Source organism: Sphaerodactylus townsendi, linkage group LG03, assembly GCF_021028975.2.
Source record: "Sphaerodactylus townsendi isolate TG3544 linkage group LG03, MPM_Stown_v2.3, whole genome shotgun sequence".
Lineage (NCBI taxonomy): Eukaryota > Metazoa > Chordata > Lepidosauria > Squamata > Sphaerodactylidae > Sphaerodactylus > Sphaerodactylus townsendi.
In genome coordinates this window covers 29094458-29118747 of record NC_059427.1, presented here as the reverse complement: position 1 = coordinate 29118747, position 24290 = coordinate 29094458, and the positions used below count along the sequence as shown (strand labels likewise).

Here is a 24290-nt window from a genome sequence, read left to right as displayed (position 1 = left end):
ACCATTGCAATCCATTTGCCTTACCTGTAAAGGCTGAATGCTTTGGAAATGCAAATGTTATTCATTACTTGCTTTTGAAACTAGTCCATTATCCGCAATATGCTCGCTTGTAATCAACCATGGTAATTTTGTACATTCTTAAAATGCTGCAACCTTTCCAGTCTGCCTGTTTAAACTGTTGCACGAAACTTGAAAGTTTGCTACACATACACTGATTTATGCTGATCCGTTACAGGCAGCACACAGAGATGATGCGGGTATAATTCTACTCGACAGTTCTGACGGAAGTGCTATTCTCTCCCTGAAATTAGAGAATGCTTTGTGTAAGACTGAAAATGTCTTTGTTAAGAAGATGCAGGGGTATGTATAATTAAGTTTTCTGGTGGTTAAGAGCAGGTAATCTGGAGAACCAGTGTTCTGTTCCCCAAGTAAAATATCTTAGGTGTCCTGTACTCGGCCAGAATAGAGTGGGAGACTCACAAGCAAGATGTAACAGTTCAAAAAAAGAGAGGTTTTATTGCTTAGAAGAAATGAGACCCTCACTGTTCCCAAGGTCTGACTAAAATAACATAATTGCTTGACTGGAACAACTTGAAACTTAAGACTTTGATTCTTTCTTGACTTCTTCCAAGAAAGTCCACTGTCTATGCTTTTTCTTGGTTCCTTCCGTGTCCTCTATCTGGACTCTATTTTCTGTTAACACTTTAACTGATTCTCTATAGCAGAGGTCTGCAACCTGTGGCTCTCCAGATGTTCATGGACTACAATTCCCATCAGACCCTGACAGCATGGCCAATTGGGGGCTGATAGGAATTGTAGTCCATGAACATCTGGAGAGCCACAGGTTGCAGACCCCTTCTATACACCATAGACGTAAGAGATATTGTAGCCTTCCAACTCCACTGGCATGTAAGACTAAATTAACTAAACCGGGGCAATACTGGGTAATGAAAGGAAGACTGCCTCTAGGGGGATTTAAGAACATAAGTAAGAGCCTGCTGGATCAGACCAGAGTCCATCTAGTCCAGCACTCTGCTGCTCACAGTGGCCCACCAGATATCTTTGGGAGCTCACATGCAGGATGTGAAAGCAGTGGCCTTCTGCTGCTGCTGCTCCCGAGCACCTGGTCTGCTAAGGCATTTGTAATCTCAGATCAAGGAGGATCAAGATTGGTAGCCATACACTAACTTCTCCTCCATAAATCTGTCCAAGCCCCTTTTAAAGCTGTCCAGGTTAGTGGCCATCACCACCTCCTGTGGCAGCATATTCCAAGCACCAATCACGCGTTGCATGAAGAAATGTTTGCTTTTATTAGTCCTAATTCTTCCCCCCAGCATTTTCAGTACTGTGAGAAAGAGAGAAAAATTTCTTAAAGGGACAGGGTCTAACTACAGCTCCCTCCCAAAGAACACTACACAAAAGAACTAAACCCATTGTAACTAAAGGGACAATTGAGACTTAATAAGAAAATAGCAAGAGCTTCTCTGGGGGCATGACAACCAGGTTTGATTCCCCACTCCTCCACCCTGAGCAGCGGACTTTTATCTGATGAACCTGTTTTGTTTCCTCATTCCTACATTCCTGCTGGGTGACCTTGGGCTAGTCACAATTTGTTCAGAACTCTCTTAGCCCCCTTCCTCCACCTGAGAAGTTGTCTGTTGTGGGGAGAGGAAGGGAAAGGAGCCTTGAGTTTCCTTACAGAAGAGAAAGGCGGGGTATGAATCCAAACTCTTCTTTTCTTCTTTTTCTTTACAGCATGGTACATCTTCAAGCAAGCACCATTTGCAATAAACTTTATTTATTAGGATCAAATAGATATATCACAATATTGTTTCATCCACCGAGCAGCCATACATTGGTTACAACAATCATATAGTTGACTATGCTGCTTAATGCTAAAAGATGCTTTGAACATTTACAACTCATACAATGATATTATAGACCGATACACTTTTTGTCTTTAGAAATGCAGATGTTCAGTGCTTGTTTATGGTGTGTTCTGCTGTAGGCTGCAAATGGAGGCTAAGATGACTTTTGTTGTACTACAGTATCTCTCATGGTCTATATCAGGCATCATCAGCCATTTTTCACCCCAAGAATGAGTCGTCCAGTTAGTTGGACTAGTAGCAAAGTAAAGGAAGGGTTCTAAGAACCCTTTCTACCCTACCTGTCTCCAGCAATATGTATGTCTGTACAAGCATATACTGGTAATTGCTAACACTGGAGGAGGGCTTAGGCATGGTCCAAGGCATATTTCACCTTCATGGGCACTGACGTGACGTCCGGTGTGAGTGCTTTCCATAAATATTAACTCTTGCAAATGATAGTATGCAAATGATAATATGCAGGAGAGCCATAGACTCACAGATTGCTAGAGAGTCTCAATTCCTGTCCGCAGTTTGGAACCAGAACCCAGAGGCTGCCTTGGTTCCTCTGAGCAACATGCAAATGTGCAAAGTGCCACGGTCTAAAAAGATTGTGTCAAATCATCATGGAGTTCCTGTGGTGTATTCCTGAGGCAACAAGCTCAACATGCCAAACATCTGTGGCAACCCTTACCAGCAGATATGCCATGCGAAAACAGACGGCTCTCGATAGTGTGTGTATAATTTAGCCCAGGTGTTAGTTTGGCTATGCATGTAATGGTTTGCTTCATCTGACCGCTCCCTGAAGGACCTCCTGAAAACCTTTTCACACAATAGTGCAATCAGAGCGGAGTCTTCCTGGCTATATCACAGAGGTTGCTTTCAAACTGACTTCCACTGAGCAGTGTAAAAGTTGAAAAGCCACTGTGGGAATCTGTCTGTTGCTGGAGGAAAGACAGCTTAGCTGTCCATTAGCAGCTATGACTTTGTTCACTGGTGATGGAGTGAAGGAATTCTCTCTGAGAAGCAGTAGCTGAATGGAAACTACAGTCCTAGGAAGTATTACAGGCAACAGGCAACCAGCGTGACCTGTAAACTTAGCTATGCCCCTGGTATATTTTGCCAGGAAACTGGCCCTCTGTTTCTGGTGGTTGAGATCTTACATTTGACACTCTCCTTCTACTTACTGATAGCACCAAATCCAGTACTCATCCTAATGACTGGACTGAACAGACATGGAGCAGTTTTGAAACAGCACAGAAACACATTCTGTCCTTATTATTGACAATATAGGAAATTCTGTTATTTTGTAGTGTACTGTTTATCAACAGCCTGACAGCACACAACTGGTTGTGTGTTGTGCCTATCAATCAACGTGGTGTTTTCCACCCACATAGTTTCACTTACTGATATCTGCACCTCCATTACCTTAGTTAAATAATTACCTCTGTAAACATGTAAACACAGTTACTTGGTCCTTATATTACACAGCTCACAGTTCAAAGAGTCACAAAACATCAATAGAAATACAGATTTGTCGAAGGAATATTGAATTTGATGAAACAGAAAATAATCCATTCATTTACAGCATATATATCTCTGAATGCCCTTTTGAGGAAAAATCGTTTTACTTATATGCAACGCTCAGAGTTTGATCCGGTTCTGTAAAGTATATAAAATAGGCTTACATACATTCTCTAAAACATATTGAACAAACGAATTAGGAGATGTGGTTATTAAAAGATTCCATGTATGCAGCTCATAATATTCTGTTGGTGTAAAAATTCTGCTGCTTCATGCTCTAGGACATGCTGCTAATTTATGAAGTTTAATAAGATCTTCAATACTTTTTTTTAAATTAAGAAAAACCAAATAGGAGGAACTAACAGTAATATACAGGCAATGCTGAAAACCTAAGCGTTACAGTGCATGCATTGTGATATATAGAGAATTTTTCAGAAATTATATGGAGACATATTTTGCTCTTCACTGTAATGCAAAAACAAATCAAATGCAGATTCCATTGTGTTATGCATATCATCTATTGTAGACTCAAGACTACAAAATGGTGCTACCGTACAATACAAAACAACTGTAAAGTTATCTATACAGTACATACAACAATAATTTACTCCAATCCACCACCTGTGATGAACATGTCATCCATCACCTACTCACAAGGAGAAAATGCATTGTATATAAACAGACAAGAACCAAAACTCTCTTCCCTGATTGGCACACATAGATCTTTGATTTACGTTAAACTCTCTGCCACATTTATCTTAAGAGTTTCAAAAATCTGCTGCCACTGTGTTTCAACGTTCTACATATAATACTCAAGGTAAGAATTCTCCGAACTCTGCCAGTGCTAAATCTGATTAGCAAACGAGGTTGGGCCACTCTGGCTAAAGCTCTGTTGTTGGCCAAATTCACCCACTTGGCCATAGTTGGTTTGTTGCCCAAAACTGCCTCCCTGCTGGTTATACCCACCACTTGGCCCATAGCTATCTTGGTTGTAGCCTCCTTGGTTGTAGCTGCTGGATTGTTTCTCCATGGTGTCTTGAGGGTACCTCGTGCCTGAAGAATGCCAACCAGTCTCCTTAAAAACAAACCAAATATTTCCTGCCCAGAGGATAAAGTTCAAGAAGCCAAAGACCTAAACAAGAAGCAAAGAAAGGTATTAAGTTTTTGATGTGATTTCAACAATTAGCTGCTTGTCTGTTTCAGAACTGTGGCTGAAGGAGTAATTTGGGAAACTAGAAGGCTACAGTGCAATCTATGCAGACTTACCCCAGTCTAAGGCTACTGAAATCAACTGGAGTAATTCTTAAGGTGACCAGATGGCCACCTTTGTAAACCGGGACGGGCGGGTAGGCGGGCAGTCAAGATTGCAGCAGGGTCGTTAGGAGACTGCTTAAGGCCCGCACGTGCGCAGCCGTTGATAGGCCAAGATTGTTTAGCGCCCCGCTTCCTGCCCTTGCCACAGGGCGGGAAACGGATTTCTAGAAGGTGCAGTGTGCTCCTGCCCCGGGAGCGCCCCAGAAGGCCATGAGCTCCAGAAGGCCGTGAGCTCCTGCCCCGGGAGCAGCCTAGAAGGCATGCGCGCGCAGCTGCAGGAGCGCATGGCCTTCTGGGGCGCTCCCGGGGGCAGGAGCACACTGGAGCGCCCCAGAAGGCCGTGCGCTCCTGCGGCCGCGCGCGTGGGAGCCTGCCTCACTTCCTTGCGCCCCAGAAGGCAGTGCGGCAGCCTTCCAAAAATCGGGACACTTGTAAAAACCCGCAGGATGTGGGACAAATTGTTTTAAGGCGGGACTGTCCCGCCAAAAGCGGGATGTCTGGTCAGCCTAGTAATTCTGCCTAGGGTTGCATGGTTAATCTAGTGCAGTAAAGACTACCAGGTGTTTTTTTAATTTAATTCTAGAACACACTTTTGTTAATCAGGGCTCATTTTGTTATAAATGCATGTAGTGGGTCCTCACTAGGTTCACTATAAATACAAAGACATAAAAAAATAAAGGTCTCTACAGGAGAGTCAAAGTGTTGGCAAGCAGGCCCATGGGTGAGGGGAGTTTCTGAGATATGCTCTCCCTGTCACCTCTCAGTTGGTGTCATAGACAGTTCAGACTTAAATGGACGCCTAATCTTAATTCTGGACTTTGATCCCAAAAGAGCTGCCTCTGCTTGCAACATTCCTCTCTGTTCCTCTAATCAACTATGCATAGCAGCAAACAATGCCTTTCCTGAAGCCTCTGCCACTGCAATCTGGATAGCAAAGGCCACAGTCTTGGTAAAGCCACACCTGCCCTCTAGCTCACAAAGAGTATGCAAGAGCTAATCTGTCTCAACACAACCAGCTTTCCTGAGTCCTTTCTTCCCCAGCTGATCCAGTCATAATTTTTCCTGTCCTATTACCAAAGGACCATCAAACCTTACTTTGAATCAGAATGCTCTGAGTTGTAAATTCATCAACTCTGCTAAAAACGTAATGAACACCCTCTGCTATTCCCAATCTAGTCTTCATCTCTATCTATATCACAGGCTCCTTGAAACTCTGTATGCGTGTGTGTCTGTTGCCAAACTGTATGTGTACCCTTTTTTTTGGTTCTTTAATAAAATTGTTAAACTTCAATTAAGTTCTGGTTTTCTGTGGATTTCTGAAGGGAAAAACTATGAATAAATTGGTGGTAAAGATCCCAGTTTACTCCCCGCCCTCACAGCACAAGGTCTGTCCCTCCACTAATTCCCCAAACTAAAAGGTCACAGGTCAAGGCCACTTTGGGTAACAGAAGGGCTATAAAATGCAGAAAATAAAGGGGGAGATACATTTATTTAAAATTTAAATGCAGGCAGGAAAACAGAGTGGCCTCCAGCATAAAACAGTTCAAATAGAAATAAAGAGGTTTGATACCATTTCCCAAGGATTCCTCGGGATTTCTTAGCCATTAGCAGAGTTGACTAACATAGCAAAACTAGGGAGGCTGCCAATTACTGCTATCGAGAGTGGTCTCAGTACTTCTCTTGATTGCCTTTGAATTTCTCACTCTGCATTTCTTGGCTACTTGACCTTGCTATTTACCATTTTTATTTCATAACTATCCTCTCTCTCACACACACATGCATGCACATTTTAGCCTAGCTCTCAAGTCTTTTGAAGTGGGACCCACATCTAAGCTGCACTGGAATTTTGCACTACTTTCCCCCTGCCTAGTATGTAATAAAAGCATCTCAGATTAGTCAGACTGAACAACAACAAGAAGATTTTGGATTTATACCCTTCCTTTATCTCCCATAAGAAGACTAAAAGTGGTTTATAAACTTCTTTCCCTTCCTCTCCCCACAATAGAAAACTTGCGAGGTCCATGGGGCTGAGAGAGTTCAGAAGAACTGACTGGCCCAGAAGAAATATAGGAGTGGGGAAACCAATGTGGTTCTCCGGATTAGAGTCTATCTGTTCTTAATCACTGGACATGCTCTTAACCACTACACTACACTTTAATTTTTAATATTTATAAATATATAGAATACTTGAGCAACAGGCTCAGTATTTCAAGGTCATTTCATACTTACATAGAGGCAAACCTCATCAGATCAGTCCAGAATGACAAAGGTCAATAAGAGCAACTAAGCAATAGGGCAAGAAGAAGGAGTAAAAGGATGCATTAACCATGGCCTCCTATCTACCCCTTGGCACAGGGAATTAGCAGCTCCCAATCCCACCTCCTTGCTCCTGATGAACTGGGTAGGAGGCAGAATGGCTTCCACATAGTGATGCTCTAGAAATTTCTCCTAGTCTTTATGGTACAGACCATAGAAATAAGGGAAGGCAGCCTAGACCATTACCTGGAAGTAACATCACATTCTCCCCAAACTCTGCCATTTCCAATTCTGCTCTCCAAATCTCCTGGTATTTGCCAAGGCAGTATTAGGAACCCTAATTAACTCCTTCCCCCTACAGATCTGAACCCCAGGGACACTGTTAGGCCGACTATCAAAGTGCCACATTGTGGGGCAGTCCACTCCTAATTTGCAATCAAACTTTCTAGAGCTTACTTTCCTCAAGTTGCAACCCGCTGGCGAAACAGTTGTGACTACTACCTTATGCACAACTGATACAATGGGCCGTAGTCCACAAAAACTTGTGCTCGAATAAAAACTTGATCGTTTCTGAAATTCTGCAAGATTCCTGCTTAGAATCTGCCAAGGCTGCTTCCACCCTGATCCTGTGCTCTGACTGAGGCATGGCTTCGCTCACCAAAGAGCTATTCTCAGAGGATATGAGCCAACAACTTAACTTTTCCATATTGTGCAGCTACTGAAAATACTTTTAAGGTAAACACTATCCCAGTGGTGGCACTCAGAGCCCTCTCTGTGGGCACGAGCAAACAGAGTCCTCCTCCCCCCCCCCCCACATCTAGGCTGGCCTGGGCCACTGGGCTCAATTATTAGCATTAAACCTAAGACCTAGTTTTGGGGAAGCAGTGTAGGTAACCCTGTTAAGCCCCACTGATTTTCATGCAAAGAACTAAAGCGCGATCCTTTACCTGGGAGTAAGCTCGGTTGCTGGCAATGGAGCTTGCTTCTGAGTAAACCCTTCTAGGGTCGTGATTCACCCATTGGAAAAGTTGCATGGTTGCTTCAAAGCAAAGCCACCGACTACCAGCTAGCTTACTCCTGAGTAACGCCAACCGTTTTTTCTAAACTAAAACCTCAGTATTCAGGGTAAATTGTTGTGTTGGCACTTTGCAATAAATAAGTGGGTTTTGGGTTGCAATTTGGGCACTCGGTCTAGAAAAAGGTTTGCCATCACTGCACTATCCTAAAGGACAAATGACACCTCAAAACAAATAATACATAGAGTTGATACTTTCGTATGCCCATAGTCACAGGCAAACAAGAAATACCTTTGCTCCAAACTCAAGACCTTCTAATTATCAAATTATTCTGCATGCTATGTGGGCCATTTGAACAAAGGCATCTTGATAGTCAAATGCAACCAGAGCCTTCTGATTTGTTTTTAATAATGCTGCAGTAAGAAAAGCTTGTCATTTAAACTGTACATGCTTAGTACAGTCAGGTACTTTGATTATAGTTCGTTGCTTCTAATAATACTCTTAATTATGATCACAGAGAGCTGTGTTCAGTAATGAGCTTCATGATGGACGCTAATGGCTTGGCAGGGGAGAGCTTTCAGATGATCCTAGAAAAGGCCTGTATCTTTACATATAGTATTTTATTTTTCTTTTAATAAATGTCATACTTACCACTGAAGTGTTCAGACTTGACATAACAGGGCTGCGCACTGGCATGCACTTGTTGTACTGTTGTTTGCAAGCTGACACCAGTAAGAGCACTTCATCTGGGTCAGTAGCGACCTTCACGTCAGAGAGTCCTTTGGCCCAAGCAGAGGAACCCACCAGCCACATGAACGAAAACACGACTGTCACGATGAAGTCCTACAGAAAGCCAGATCAAACACTGCAGTTGAGTGTCTGGCATGCAGACAGAGCAGTAAATCTGTTTCAAGAGGAAGGAAACCAACAATAGCCAGCTCCTGTGGCCAGGAGGACTTGTGGTAAGGACAAAGATTCCACCCCCCGCCCCCATGTAACCCTCATCCAAATCAGATATCATGACAAAAGAATTCCCTTGGCTCTCTGTCACTATGCATGTATAATAATAAAAGAATCCACATGCCCATCCATTTGTCCATTTGTGACATGCATAATTCATCAGAAAATAAAACTAGGAAACTCAAAATTGGCCACTTGGAGGATGATGGGAATTTCAGGCCCCAAAATGAAAGGAATCAGAATATCCTGGCCCAGGCTACTTCCAGACAACCCCCCATGCTATTTGAAATGGAAGTGAAGCTAAGCTCTAACTTCTGTTCCTCACTTATAACCACTGAAGTAGGTTAACATTTTCCATTACCATGCATGAAAAGGATGAAGTGAGGGGCATCTTTTAGTACTTTGATAGATGATATAGAGATAATAGGTCTTCCATTCTGTTCATAATATTAACAAACATTTGCTGCTATACTACTATTAAATACGTTCTAAACTACCGTCCAGGATGGATGAGAAGAAGTTGAGGCCAAGACTGAAAAATAAAAGGGGGGGGGGATTAGAAGGGGGGGGGAGAAGAGAAGAATGAAGGTAGATTATGAAAGGATGAGAACAAAAGAGGAAGACCCAGCATGAGATGGACTGACTGAAGAAAGGAAGCTATGGTCTTCAGTTCCTAAAGCAGTGAGCAAGGGCCATTTATGACAGGGATGGCTCTTGGAGGTCATTAATCCATAGGCTTGCTAAGTAAGTCAAAATGTAAGTTTATAGCAGTTAAGATACATACCTATCAAAGATCCTGAACTGCAAAGTTGTACTTCCCCAACACCCAGATTTTTTACATTAAGAGGTGAAGAGGGCTGGAGAATAAGTAGTCACTCTAGCCAGTTAAACTTATTATATTGTGTGGTGTTTACAGACTCTTATCTGTGCTACCTTCAGAACTATAACCAGCCCAGGGATCATACAAAGAAAGAGAAGGTTGCCCTGGTAAATATAAATTCTGTCCCTGTGAGGATTAGTTTTTCTAATTAATGTGTCTTGGCCACATATCTGAGATTTTTTGAAATTATAAGGGGAGAGTATGGGTTGGTAAAATGGGACACCCCAGTTTAGCCTGAGAAACTTGGAGGAGAATATTTTTTTTAAAAGGTGGAAGTGCTTGCAGTAGAAGTAGGTCCTTACCACTTATTCATATGTTTTCATGTGATGTCCATTCAGAAACATCCTGGCTTCACCCCATCTTGTCATAATGCAGGTAATATAGCAAATGGGTTGAAGGGATGTAATGGGAATGTAACCAGTCTCTGTTAAGCTAAACCAGGATTTTAGTGATTGTAAGCAGAATCCTGGCTTCAGAAACCAATTATAGGTACAATAAGCTATGGTTTAGTGTTATGTCCCATCTCAGCTGATATGTATTCTGAACAGGTAGTTTCATAGTTTGTATTACATTTCTCTTCTTTAGATGATTAGAATAATTCTTAGAGTACTTTCTTAAAGACTCAGGGGTTGTAACGCATTCAAGCCTGATCGACACATTCATGTTTTGTGTGGAACAGTTACCAGGATGCAATTTTTGCCCGTCATTCTTTTGCATGCCAACTGCAATGGACTCCCCCCAACCTACCTTCTTATCTTCTTCAAGAAGGGAACTGCTTACTGATTTTTGTCAGTTTTTTTCCCACCTTTTCCCCTCCAGGGACTGTGGTGGTTCAGAAAATAGTAGCATTTGGTTTAAACACTTCCCCTCAGCCCTGTAACACACCCAGAAGATGAAGGATGCCCATTTACTTTATTCCTGTCCAGGCACACCCTCTCTAAGGCACTCTAAAATAAATACTTGAAGCAGATTTAAAACTTAAACAGATTAAATATTTATTAACAGATAGAGGAGATGGGAAAGGAAGAATAATAACTTGGAGATGGATTTTGATGAGGCAAATAAGGCAGGAGGCAGGATTAATATATATATACACTATACACAAAAGGTTGGTACAAAGGTTCAGAGGTTTTGTTTCTCAGCACAACATTTAACAAGATTGTTCAGTTTCAATTCAGCTGTGTTATAGTTTCTTAGATGTTTCACAGATTTAACTTTACAGATGGTACTGGCTTTTTGGCTTCTTTACATACAGGGTCCTAACACAGTACCCTCACACAGCCCATACAGTTAGGAAAAACCCTCAGAATAAAATATAAATTCTCTACTGAGATAAACCAAAGCATATTCCAGTACCCCAATACTGCTATAGAGGAATCCTTCTCTCACTAGAAGATATTCTTATCCTGGTTTATTATGGCCTTACAGCTTGGCCCTCCAATAAACTCTTCCACCAGTATACTTCGTTTGTGTATATATTTGCTTTCACCCAGCACTCAGACTGATAACAGTAGCAGTTTCACATTTTGACTGACTATTTCTTTCAGAAATGTCTAGTTTTTACACACAGTTAAGGCAGACAGCACTTAACAGCAGGAACGCTCAAGACCAAAAAGCCTCCAGATCCTTCTGACAGGGAGTTAACCTCCTCTCCCATCTCATTATACAGTTACTTGGCCAATCAGAGTATAGGAGGCCACAGCCAATCAGGTGGCTCCCCTGTTCCTAGACCTTTCTGCCACTCTGACTATAAACAGTAAGTTGCTTCAGACAAAGCCTCAGTTTTAAAAAAATCATATTTCATTTCAATCCATCACATCTACCTTTTCTTCTGAAGATGTTTTTACATGCTGAAGGCTGGTATCTTCCATAGCTTGAAGATCAAGAGAAAATAAATGTTCTCTGGAACAATGGAAGAAAAATACCAGCTCTCAGCACATAGGACTGCATTCTGAAAAAAAAAAGGCTAATGTGAACATGACGACAGATGTGGCAATGACAGGAAAATGTTGCCCAAGGTACATAGATACTCTGATTTTTTATTAGTGCTGATCTCTCTTCACTTCTCTTGGAGGTAGTGTTTTAAAACCAAGGAATAGTCACAAGCATGTAAGTATTAAAGTACTTTGTGGCAGGATAGAAATCCTAGCCCCAAGGATCTTCTTTGAGACCTCCACATCAAAGAAAATAATTACATACATAAAGCTTCATCCGTAAAGGAATAAAAAAGTAGGTTAGAAACATGAGCCTAGTAGGCAAACTTGGCAGGGATGAAATATTAGCAAAAAGGGGGATTTACAATGCAAAATTGATTTTGATTGGCTTGCTAGAGTAACTTTGCATGAGACTGCACTACGAGGTTCAATTCACTGTGCAAAGCCATGACACAAAACCATGACTGAATGTAGCCCTGGTCAAATGGCTGTATAAAATTAGGTCACCCCACTGACACAGCCAGTGTTGGTAATGGTTAGAATGCCAGAATAGAATGTAAGGCTCATTCCGCACATGCAGATTAATGCACTTTCAAACTGCTTTCAGTGCTCTTTGAAGCTGTGCAGAATAGCAAAATCCACTTGCAAACAGTTGTGAAAGTGGTTTGAAAATGCATTAGTTTGCGTGTGCGGAAGGGGCCTAAGAGAACCAGGTTCACACCCCATTCTGCAGTGAAATCTTGCAGAGTCATCTCAAGTTCAGTTATACACAATCTAATTTACGTCACAGGGTTGTTATTAAGATAAAATGATGTAAACTGCTTTACTGAGTAAAAATGAGTAAAAATGCTGAGTAAAAATGCTGAGTAAAAAAATGCTGAGTAAAAATGAAGCAAATAAATAAATATAGTAATATAGGGTACAACAAGCCAGGATCTGAAACTGTTATCCAAAACCATGATTGGAATTCACTTATAAATAGTTTGTCTTAAATGTGCTTTCATCTGATATCTGAAGGCAGACATTCTCACTTAATCCTCCTTTAATCCTAGTTTGTTCTCTGGAAATGCCCTCTGAAGCCACCGAAAAAATGCTATTAAAATCAGAATTTGCCAAGGCAAATAAGGATGCCTTTCTGTGGAGTGAAAGTCCACAGTCATAGACTAATAATAACAACAACAAAAATAAACGATGGTTTCATATTATGTCTCAGCTTAGTCTATTGCTGTTATCAGTCACTGTTCTTAAATTAGATACATTTGAGCTTTGCAGGGAAATGTTGCAGACTGTTCCTCTCACAGTTTGTTGCCTTTTGACCACACTGTTTACTATTTACGCATATCTTAGAAACTGTAAATCTAATATCATAGTGTGGGCCAATCTGCAGATATCTAAATCTGCAGACTGGACCCACACTGACAGAAGGGAGATTTTTCTCCAAACTTGGGGAACCTCCCCCCACCCTCCCAGGTGTGCAGAAACATATGAGAACTTAAAAAATACATTAGGGGTGAAATGTTCTCCAAATAAAACAGCATGCTCCCTTCTTCTCCTCCTGTGTCAGACAGCGGCAGGAAGCCAGCCTTGGCAATGGGAAGGGGGGGAGCCTCAGTGAAGCTCACGGGTGGTGACGGGCAGGAAGAAGCCCTTGTTGCGCCCCCCCCACTAACAAGGAGGGAGTTGGGTAGGGAGCATAGCATTCCTTGCTGCACACCCTGACACATACTAACTGTGGTCACACTTCATGTATCTGATGAGGTATGCTCTAGCTCAGTGTTTCCCAACCTTTCCGACATCGTGGTACCCTTGACCTCGATCTTCATATCTCAGGGTACCTCTGAGGTTCATTTGATTTTGTTTGCATTTTTTAGGTTTTTTTCTGTTTTTGGCCTGTAGGTGGGGGGAGTGGCAAGCAGGGAAAGGGGAGGGAAAGCAGCACTGACAGCCGCGTTGCTTGCTTGCCTAAATTCGACATAGATTGGGGGGATTCAAAGAGAGAGCTCCGTTTAAATCTACCCCCCCAATCCACACCGAATTTAGGCAAATAAAACAATGCTGTTTTTCAGTGTTGTTTAAAGAGAGCCTAGGAAGCTTCCAACCCCCCCCCTTCAAAATCCATTTGATTCCGGTGGGGGGGAGGGCAGGCGGTAGCATTGTCATGGTACCCCTGGGACGTGCTCATGGTACCCCAGGGTACCACGGAACCCTGGTTGAGAATCACTGCTCTAGCTCAAGACATACCATAATAAATGCTATCTTTTAAGGTGTCCAAGACTCTTTTAAAAATCTTTACTAGGCAGAACGGTCCCCAAATTGTCTGCCGTGTTGTGACTCTGAGCCATCCATCTGCTAACTTCTCACAGATCAAACACCCCAGATCACTGGGGAGGGGGAGGCGGTTCTCATTTTCAGACTGAAAACTTCCATGCTTTCCAAGTGTGTGAGCATGGGCAAAACAAAGAAATGGATGGACATTGCGTAGTTTGTGCTTCATCTAGAAGTTTATAGAGAAAGGTTGAGAACATTCTTAGAATTTCTCCTCTCTAATTTCACACATATGTAATGTGCCATCAAAAGTGGCAGCCCCATGTCAAGTCCTTCCTCTTTCCTCATAATATCCAGGCAGATTTAACCAGTGTTGTGACATCATTGCATGATAAATTTTCTTACCACCTCCAATCACGTTATTATCAGCTGCTGATGCAGTGCACATTACATCACATTACACCAAAGTGTGTCTAAACATTATGGGAGATAATTGGGCAAAATCAACAGTGGGTTTATTGTTTTCAATAGCATACTTGTGCTGAACGTGCTGTATGAAACAGAGGGGTAAGTTAGCAATGAAACATAGAAATGTAGACCTGGAAGGGACCCCAAGGGTTATCTAGTTCAACCCCCTCAACAATGGGTAGACAAAAAAAAAAACCTCTCCAAGATCCCTGGGCCAATCTGGCCTTCAGGAAGATTCCTTCCTGACCCCAAAGTAGCAATCAGTATGGCCCTGGGAGTAAAAGAAAGGGCCACAAGAGCTCATCCCTTCCTGCCCTCCCTCTCACAATCTGCTTATTTCATAATGGCTCTTTCTGCACAGCACAAATATAAAGTCCTGAGAACATTATAAAAAGTGTTTTGGGGAGGAACTCTGCACAGCTTTCTCCTCCAAGATGTCTTCAGGTTATGTTTTTTTTCCCCAACCCAGTTTTTTTGCAAAAATTACTGAACTAGCGATCTTTTCCCCTCAGGACAAGGTCAGTTGTTTCCTGCTTGCTGTGCAAAGAGCAGGTGAGCAGGAAACCTATTATTTTTCCTGCCCGATTATTTTAAACCTCTTACATTCATTTTTGCCACTCACTCCCGCCATTTTGTGCTGCTGCAGAGATTCTCTGTCCCTGCCTCCATTTGCTGAAGGTTTCCCACGGAGGCTTCCTCTGCTACCCTGTTTTCCTGAAAATAAGCCCTAGCATGATTTTTCAGGATTTTTGGAGGATGCTTGAAATATAAGCCCTACTCCAAAAATAAGCCCTAGTTACAGATTACCCGGTGCAGCTGATCTGGTCACGTGGGGTGGGGGGTGGGGTAAAATGATGGAAAAAACAAGACATCCCCTGAAAATAAGCCATAACGCATGTTCTGGAGCAAAAATTAATATAAGACCCTGTCTTATTTTCTGGGAAACAAGGTAGCAGCTCATCCGCACATGATTTCATTGTAAAATGTGCATGAATAAAGTTTGTTTTACCTAGTGATCCCACACACAAATTGTTTTTTCTTTTTTTCTTTGTTCTGAGAGCAGTGTCTGTGTAGCTACAACGTCATGACATGAGAATTGCAGTCGCTCGGAGGGCTGGTCTACCTCCCATTAAGAAGCATCTTAGTTTTCTCCCAAGCTTACTGCATCTCAGATCAGAGAATCTCTGCAGTTTCCAAAATCTCTAAAAGACTGTGTTTGGCTTGCATTGGGTTTTCTCGCTCCTCCTTGCCTTCCCTCATCCACCCAGCAGCAGACCCTCCCCCTCTTCGGGGCAGAATTCAAAGTGATCAGAAAAGCTTTCTTTGTTAAAAAAACAGTGCTGCTAGCCTATTCACAAACTTAGGTGGATAACTGATTAGACAGGCTCATTCCGCACATGCAGAATAATGCACTTTCAAACTGCTTTCAGTGCTCTTTAAGGTTGTGCTGAATAGCAAAATCCACTTGCAAACAGTTGTGAAAGTGGTTTGAAAACGCATTATTTTGCGTGTGCAGAAGGGGCCCTAATGTGGGGTATGAATAGTTATGCTAAGCTTCAGTTCTTTCTGGTTGATTCCAGACTTCTACCATCCTATTGTTGAATGTCCCATTTTGTTGATTGTACTGACTCACTATCTGTAATTTGCCCTGAGTCCCTGTGAGAAAGGTGGACTATAAATGACATTCATGAATTAAAATATTGAGACAATTTCCAGAGTGTTGTGACATCACTTCCTGGTTTTTCTGAAAATGACATAACACCATTGCACTGCTGGTGATTTTTTTAATTTTTATTTCTCCTGCCTGTTGCTGAAGCAGTGGTAGACAAGAGGAGGTAGGGGCGAGATATCTCCCACCCCCATTGGGTAGAAGACATGCCTGTTAAAGGAGCCAGTTTTAATAAAAATCTTCCAAGTGGTCTCCAGCAAAGGCTCCAGCACATATCTTTAAACAATTACAACAGTTAAAACAGTCATCTGACCCAGAACACAGAACAATGAACTAACCTAAATACCCAGATGTGCAACTATGCCACACACTGGTAGAGATAGTTACAGAACCATTACAGTAGTTTTGGAAAGCTTTTTTAGTTACCTATCAGGGAGAAAAGCAGGATAAAAATATACAAAATCAAACAAGCAATAATTAGAGCTTCCTGGACACTCATGAGTTGCTTTTCTCTGGCAAGAGTTCAGCTACCATCTTTGTGTTGCCCTCGTAATAGACAACCAGTGCAAAATCCTGCAGTAAGTCTTCTCTTTCTTCCAAAGGTTTACCGTTTAAGAAGAAGCAATCAATCTTGCTTTGTTTGGAGTTCTTTTTGTTTTGGGGAGAAGGGGAGGAAAGGTGACATATTTTTGCTTTCTTTTTCCCTCCCATTGCCTCGCAGAGGAGTTAACTTTCAAGGACTGATGAGTTTTGAAAGCTTTATCAACATATGCACAAAGACAGTTTCTTGGTAAGGAAATTGTTAGGGCAGTAGGAGTAAGCTTGGTTGCTGGCAATGGGGCTTGCTTCTGAGTAAACCCTCCTAGGGTGGTGATTCACCCGTTTGAAGTGTTGCACGGTTGCTTCAAAGCAAAGCCACCGACTACCACCAAGCTTACTCCCGAGTAACACACGCCTTGGAGCCAACCGTTTTTTCTATACTAAAACCTCAATATTCAGGTTAAATTGCCATGTTGGCACTTTGCGATAAATAAGTGGGTTTTGGGCACTCGGTCTTGAAAAGGTTCGCCATCACTGGCTTATTTTAATTATAGTTATTGTGGAAGTGGGATTTGGCTTATGGTTAATCGCTCAGTCCTGTTTTGCATTGATGAGTGCTGGTTTCAGATCCTTTGTCCTTTCCCCTGCCTCCATGGCAGAAACCCTGCTGGCATCCCATGTGGAACAGCTTAGGTAGCTGGGTATGTCTAGTCTGGAGTAGAGAAGGTTCAGGGGTAACCTGATAGCCATGTTTAAATATCTCAAGGGATGTCATGTTGAAGATGGAGCAAGTTTGTTTTCTGCTGCTCCAGAGACTAGGACAAGGAATAATGGATTCAAAGCACAGGAAAAAAAGATTCTGCCTAAATGTTAGGAAGAAGTTCCTGATGGTAAGGGCTGCTCAACACTAGAATGTGCTGCCTTGGAGGGTGGTGAAATCTCCTCCTTTGGATGTTTTTAAACAGAGGCTGGATGGCCATCTGTTGGGAATGCTTTGATGGCGTGTTTCTGAATGGCAGGGGGTTGGACTTGATGACCCTTGCGCTCTCTTCCAAGTCTGTGATCCCATTTTGCACCTTGGTACCTGGCAAAAGGCAAAGTTTCAATCAGCAGTGTCACCGGCCCCATGTTAGATGGTCTCAGATCTTCTAACCTCACTGTGGCCAGCCGCAAGCAGCTGGTGAACAGCTTACAGAGTAGCTGTGCTGTTTCAGTTTCATTTCCTTCTGTTTTGCACGCTGCTCTTGCATTTGCACAGCAGGTGAAATTGATTGTCCTACTGGGCAAGTAAGCTAATTCAGTGACATGGGGGGGCAGAATTATAGCTCGCATAAGGCGATGAATGAAACATCCTCTGCAATAACACAAACTTAAATGAACACCAAGTGGTAAGACTTCTCTCTCTCTCTCAATGGCTGAACACACACGCATATCTATCTATCTATCTATCTATCTATCTATCTATCTATCTATCTATCTATCTATCTATCTATCTATCTGTCTGTCTGTCTGTCTGTCTGTCTGTCTGTCTGTCTGTCTGTCTGTCTGTCTGTCTGTCTGTCTGTCTGTCTGTCTGTCTGTCTGTCTGTCTGTCTGTCTGTCTGTCTGTCTGTCTGTCTATCTATCCATCTATCCATCTATCCTCCCTCCCTCCCTCCCTCCCTCCCTCAATGGCTGAACAGTGAATTTGTTCAATTTTTGTACGACTGGCTGCCATGTGGAAAGCAGTGAGTACAGGGCTGTGAAGGAGGGGATTTTACTGGGGCTTTGTGCCTATGAGCATCCGTGAAACATTTTTGATGACAATGTACTATTCTGCACAGTTTTAATATACAAAATATAACCCTCTGAACAACGTTGAGCTGTTTACCAGAAGCCGAAACTGCTCTGCAATAAATTGGCTCCCAGTTGGCAGAATATGAACCCAAACTGATGGGTGTTTGATGGAATTGCCAATGTGGGGCCTGGCCTTCCCACTATTACAACTGATCTCCAGATGACCGACGTCAGATGACTGCTTTGGAGTGGAGAATTCTATGGTATTATACCCTGCTGAGGTCCCTCTCCTCCTCAAATCTTGCCTTCCCCAGGTTCCGCCTCTAAAATCTCCAGGTATTTCCCAACCAAGAGTTGCCATCTCTAGGTCTGAGCATCCTTGCCAACAAACATCTTAGAGGAACAGGGATTAGAACCCATGCAGGTACCGAAGTGCTGTCGAATTGCAACCAATTTATGGAGACCCCAGCAGATGGCTTTCAAGGCAAGTGGTTAAGCAGACGTGGTTTAGCATTGCCTTACTCTGCAGAGACTTTCTTGGTGACCACCAAGTACCAATCCCATCCAAGTACCAATCCTGCTGAGCTTTCAAGATCTGACAATATTGGGCTATCACACAGTGACTTCCCTCCCATTAAGTCTGTAAATCCTCTACATCTACTTCTAAACTTCTCTACATCTCTACATTGCTACAGTCATCTTTTTAAATTTAACACAAATCTATATCCCTGTCATTTGAATTTAATTCTTCTTGTCCTCATGCCCAGTGTCTGCATGACCAATTGCCCCCTTCTTCTCTCCCAGGTTCTTTGAAATATTCAAGTCCGGGTACATTTTCTGTCACCCCTTAATTTTCTGTGCTAAGCAGACCCTGATTCTGCAGCTGCAACTCCCCTCATGGATCAGTTCAGTGACAGAACAACTCTGTTCATCTGCAGGGAAACTGAGACATTTGCAGATTCAAAGGTGGCACAAAATCCTTACCATCATCAGGTATTTATTGAGCACCACCATTTACAGTTGCTGTACAGTCATGTGGGGTTACTCAAGGGAAATAAAGCATTTTTCATTAGAAAATATTGAATCCCATTTAAAAACTGCCACCTCCGTGACAAAAATCAATCTGCAATTAAAATAAGGTTTGCTTTAGAGGATCAGGAAATATACCTTGAAATGTCCATGAATAATAGATACTGTGCCATCATTAGTATTGCCTTGTATCTTATATTTTTGACTGCTGGAAGGCTATAGGGTTGTTTTTGTTACTTCAGGGAAATGGGAATGGTATAGTCCCTGCATTTACACTACATTCTGCATTGCGGGTGTTAAGTGCCATCAAGTAACGTCCTCCTCCTGCTGACCCTAGGAGTCAATATCTTCCAAAATGTCCTATCATTAACAGCTTGCTCAGATCTTGCAAACCAAAGGCCATGGTTTCCTTTGCAGTGGTTCTCAACCTTCCTAATGCTGCAACCCTTTAATACAGTTCCTCATGCTGTGGTGTCCCCTGACCATAAAATTATTTTTTGTTGCTACTTCATAACTGTAATTTTCAATGGTCTTAGGCGACCCCTGTGAAAGGGTCGTTTGACCCCCAAAGGGGTCATGACCCACAGGTTGAGAACCGCTGCTTTATAGAATGAATCCATCTCACGTTGGGTTTTCCTCTTTTCCTGCTGTAGCAGTGGCGCAGCAGTTCAGAGCAGGTGCATTCTAATCTGGAGGAACCGGGTTTGATTCTCTGCTCTGCCGCTTGAGCTGTGGAGGCTTATCTGGGGAATTCAGATTAGCCTGTGCAGAACAGGGAGTTCTGAATTTCTATAGATTCTCAAGTATTCTGATTAAATAAATGTGGTTTTTCATCTAACATAGAAACATGCACTTAATGCAGCAGTGGTGTAGGAGGTTAAGAGCTCGTGTATCTAATCTGGAGGAACTGGGTTTGATTCCCTGCTCTGCCGCTTGAGCTGTGGAGGCTTATCTGGGGAATTCAGATTAGCCTGTGCACTCCCACACACCCCAGCTGGGTGACCTTGGGCTAGTCACAGCTTTTTGGAGTTCTCTCAGCCCCACCCACCTCACAGGGTGTTTGTTGTGAGGGGGGGAAGGGCAAGGAGATTGTAAGCCCCTTTGAGTCTCCTACAGGAGAGAAAGGGGGGATATAAATCCAAACTCCTCCTCCTCCTCTTCCTCTTCTTCTTCCTCCACCACCTCCTCCTCCTCCTCCTCCACCTTTCATAGCATTATTGTTTTTTCTTTTCTTTTTTATCTTCAAATATTAGTATTTAGAACACTTACAAATAGCAAAGGAAAGATCAAGAACTTTCACATTTAATATGACTCCCAATTTCACAAAGATATATCAGGTGTTAACAGTAAAAAAATCTCCACTACTTGGCTGTTTACCAACATACTTAAAACTCCAGCTTAATAACCACTACTGATAATTAACATACTTTTCTCCATTAGGTCTTAACCATTCATAATCTTCAAAACCACTAGTCATCATGTTACTTTTTTCTGTTGTACCCAAATAATCCATCAATGGTTTCCAATTGTGCAAACATTTAACCAAGCACCTTTCTTTATTGTCTTATGTGACCTAAGTATGACCGCTTCAGTGTCGTCATCTTAGCTTTTAGAGACAGTTCAGGCTTGATTTGATGCAGAACCCACTGATTTGTCTTTTTAGCAGTCCACGGAATCAGTAAAACTCTCCTCTTAATGCCACGTTTCAAAGAACTCAATTTTCTTCCCGTCAGCCTTCTTTATTGCCTAACTTTTATGCCCATACATAGTAATAGGTAATACTATAGCACACATTAATCTTGGTTGCCAGTAACACATCTTTACACTCCAGAATCTTTTCTGGGTCTTTCATGCCTGCCCTTCCTAGTCCCAACCTCCTTCTGATTTCTTGATTCCAGTCTCCCTTCTAGTTGATGAGCATTCTGCATTACAGCCATCTCAGTAGCACATTTTGGAGCTGTTTGTTTCATACTGGGAGGAAAAAAAAGTCTGGTTTACATTCCAACAGTTTTTGTAGTTGTTCACAATGGAATAGATAACTACTGCTTTCCTTACAAAAGCTGTTCCCACATGCCTTGAAACGCACAAACAGGTTTACATTCCTCAGCAGGCTTTTGAATTTCCAGTCGGCAGCGCCCACTCACTCGCTCACCATCCCACAGTATGCAGGGATGCTGTTAGGGAACGAACACCTGATTCGGCAAGGCAAGTCACAGCTCCAGTTAATGTTCATAGTGACATGTGATTAAAATGCCCCCAGCATACTGATATCCCCATGCATTTATTTCTGGATGATAACGTAAATGCAAACAAATGAGGCAAATCCTGTCTTGATTACATTTGAACACGTATAGAATGGAGCAAGATCATGGAAGCAGACTGTATCCTCAGATGCACATCTGGAAATTACCTCCACATCAACAACTCTCCCATCAGGGTTGCCAACAGGCCGGAGGGACAAAAACGTCTTTCAGCAGAGGCTCCATGGGATGTTACTGGCCATTTTACCTCCATGCCAGGATAAGACTCAGTTGCCCGTTTCCAAGCATGAAATCTCTGTTAAAGGGGCAAGGTGTTTTTCTCTGGGTCTGTTTGCGTCCCTGAGGAAAACAGCAATGAACTGCTCCTATCCTCTTTTTAGTTCAAGATTAGCTTGAGGAGAGGGGAGAAGCAATCTACCCACTGCCCCCAAATAAGAGTTTGGTCCGAAAATAAGAACATAAGAACCAGCCTGCTGGATCAGACCAGAGTCCATCTAGTCCAGCACTCTGCTACTCGCAGTGGCCCACCAGGTGCCTTTGGGAGCTCACAGGCAGGATGTGAAAGCAATGGGCTTCTGCTGCTGCTGCTCCTGAGCACCTGGTCTGCTAAGGCATTTGCAATCTCAAATCAAGGAGGATCAAGATTGTATAAGATTGTATAAAATAATGATCAAAGCAGCACATGCAACAATAGCTTTAGGCTGGAAAGAAAAGAAAAAATGGACAATCCAGAAATGGTTGGAATATATCTGGGAACAAGTGACACTGGACATTTTCGATATAATAACAAAAAATAAACTGTGGCAAGATAAACAGAGTGAAATTTTGAAGATATGGACAATATACGTGGACTAGATGAAAGAAGCTGGAGCAATGAGGAGATATGGGAGAAGAGATTACAAAGAATGAACTTACTGCTGTTTGTTTGATAAAACTATGAAGAAGATATAGGGGGGAGGGGAAAAAGGGGAAAATGTATTGTTTGAAAATGAATGAAGAAAAGTATTAATATAAAATGGAATATTCAAATGGTACAATAAAAAAAGAAAAAGAAACCATTTGAACCATCAAAAAAAAAAAAAAGGAGGATCAAGATTGGTAGCCATAGATCGACTTCTCCTCCATAAATCTGTCCAAGCCCTTTTTAAAGCTAAAATAGGACCAGACCCCCAGATATATTAATATTGCAATATAATGACAAAAATGAAGTAACAACAGATCTGAAAAGGGGGTAGGGTAGAAGTGTGTACTGGAGTGAAAGGAATTGTGAGGGGCTAGTAGTGGGCGGAGGGAAGATGTCCAAGGCAAAGCTGTGCTAACTGGCAAATCTCCCCTCCCCCCCTGTGAAGAAGATTAAAGTCACACTTAAAGTGGTGTCGCTTGGCACAAGGAGAATGGAAATTGAAAGCGGGGCTCAGGGAAATGTATTCAAACAAGAAATCTTGCTGCAGTGGACGTTTGCCCCTGCTGTGCAGGAGACACCTTGTGCCTAATGGGCCTTTTACGCAGTCATGTGCTGAAGGATATATTGTGATTTTAATGAATGCAGACACTCTTCCATCTTCTGTGATTCTCTCTGCTCTTCTCAACTTTGATTTTTTTTGGGGGGGGGGTGTATTTCCACAAATCCTTACATGAGAGAAAACACTGCAGTACTGCAACACACACAGTATATGATCAAACTAACCCAATGGAGAATGTACAAAGAGAAAGACTAAATAAGTAGAATCAATGAATTGTCAGTTTTGATTTAACTCACACTTACAATCAAAGGACCACGGTTGTTTTCACGGTATTTGTTCTGGAAGAAGATGTACACCACTGTGGCTGCCAATGAGTAGAGGAAGGCAAAGACAGCAATTGTGACAAAGAACTCCGCAGAAGAAGAGAAGTCTCCTATGAGGGAAAGTTTTTCTCGCCGTTTGCCTTCACAGGTGGGAGCATCAAAATTCACCTGGTACAACCTAAAACCCAAAAATGAGAAGCAGTCAGATTATAAAAGTTTGCTTCTTTACAAAGCAATCTTGTCATTCAAAACTGTGGTTATGTGCCCTCTTTCCTCCATCTGTATGTGAGGTTACACCGGCATAACTATGGTGCTATCGCAATTATGTTCTTTCACCATACTTATCCTGTGCCTCATGGCCAGGAGATGCTGCTAGCAACAACTGAAGAAGGAAGGGTTGTTGAACTGATAAAGAGCATGCTCATGTTGTATGTGTGTATGTAAGATATGTTCAGCAGTCAAAATCTGAGGCAGAGGATTCGCTTCATTGCTTACCAGTGTAGGTTACCCCGCCTTTGTACCTCCAGTTGGAGGACTAGATGGTCCAGGTTTGTATGCTGAGGTAAAGTACCACTAAGGGTTGTGAGTAAAGCAACTGTTGTAACAAAGCTTGTTGGTATAGTTGGCTGTCTGCAAAAAAATGTCCCTCATTTAAAGGTCTCATCACCCACATTGTATTCTGCCCATGTGTGCTGAGTATAGTTGGAGACCAGAGAAGTGTTGTCCCATACCACACATGAAACCCTA

General features: G+C 42.3%; 1 protein-coding gene across 2 annotated transcripts in view; it reads right to left on the bottom strand.

The window, feature by feature from the left end:
- Positions 1-1777: 1777 nt before the first annotated feature.
- The window catches only part of SYNPR (synaptoporin), a 207827-nt gene continuing 185314 nt past the window's right edge, over positions 1778-24290 (bottom strand). For both annotated transcript variants that reach the window (XM_048488507.1, XM_048488508.1), the window contains 3 exons: positions 23523-23721; positions 8627-8818; positions 1778-4521 (listed from right to left, as the gene is read on the bottom strand). In XM_048488507.1, the coding sequence (XP_048344464.1) occupies positions 4234-4521; positions 8627-8818; positions 23523-23721 (679 nt within the window). In that variant the 3' untranslated portion in view covers positions 1778-4233. The remainder of the gene's footprint in view (positions 4522-8626; positions 8819-23522; positions 23722-24290) is intronic.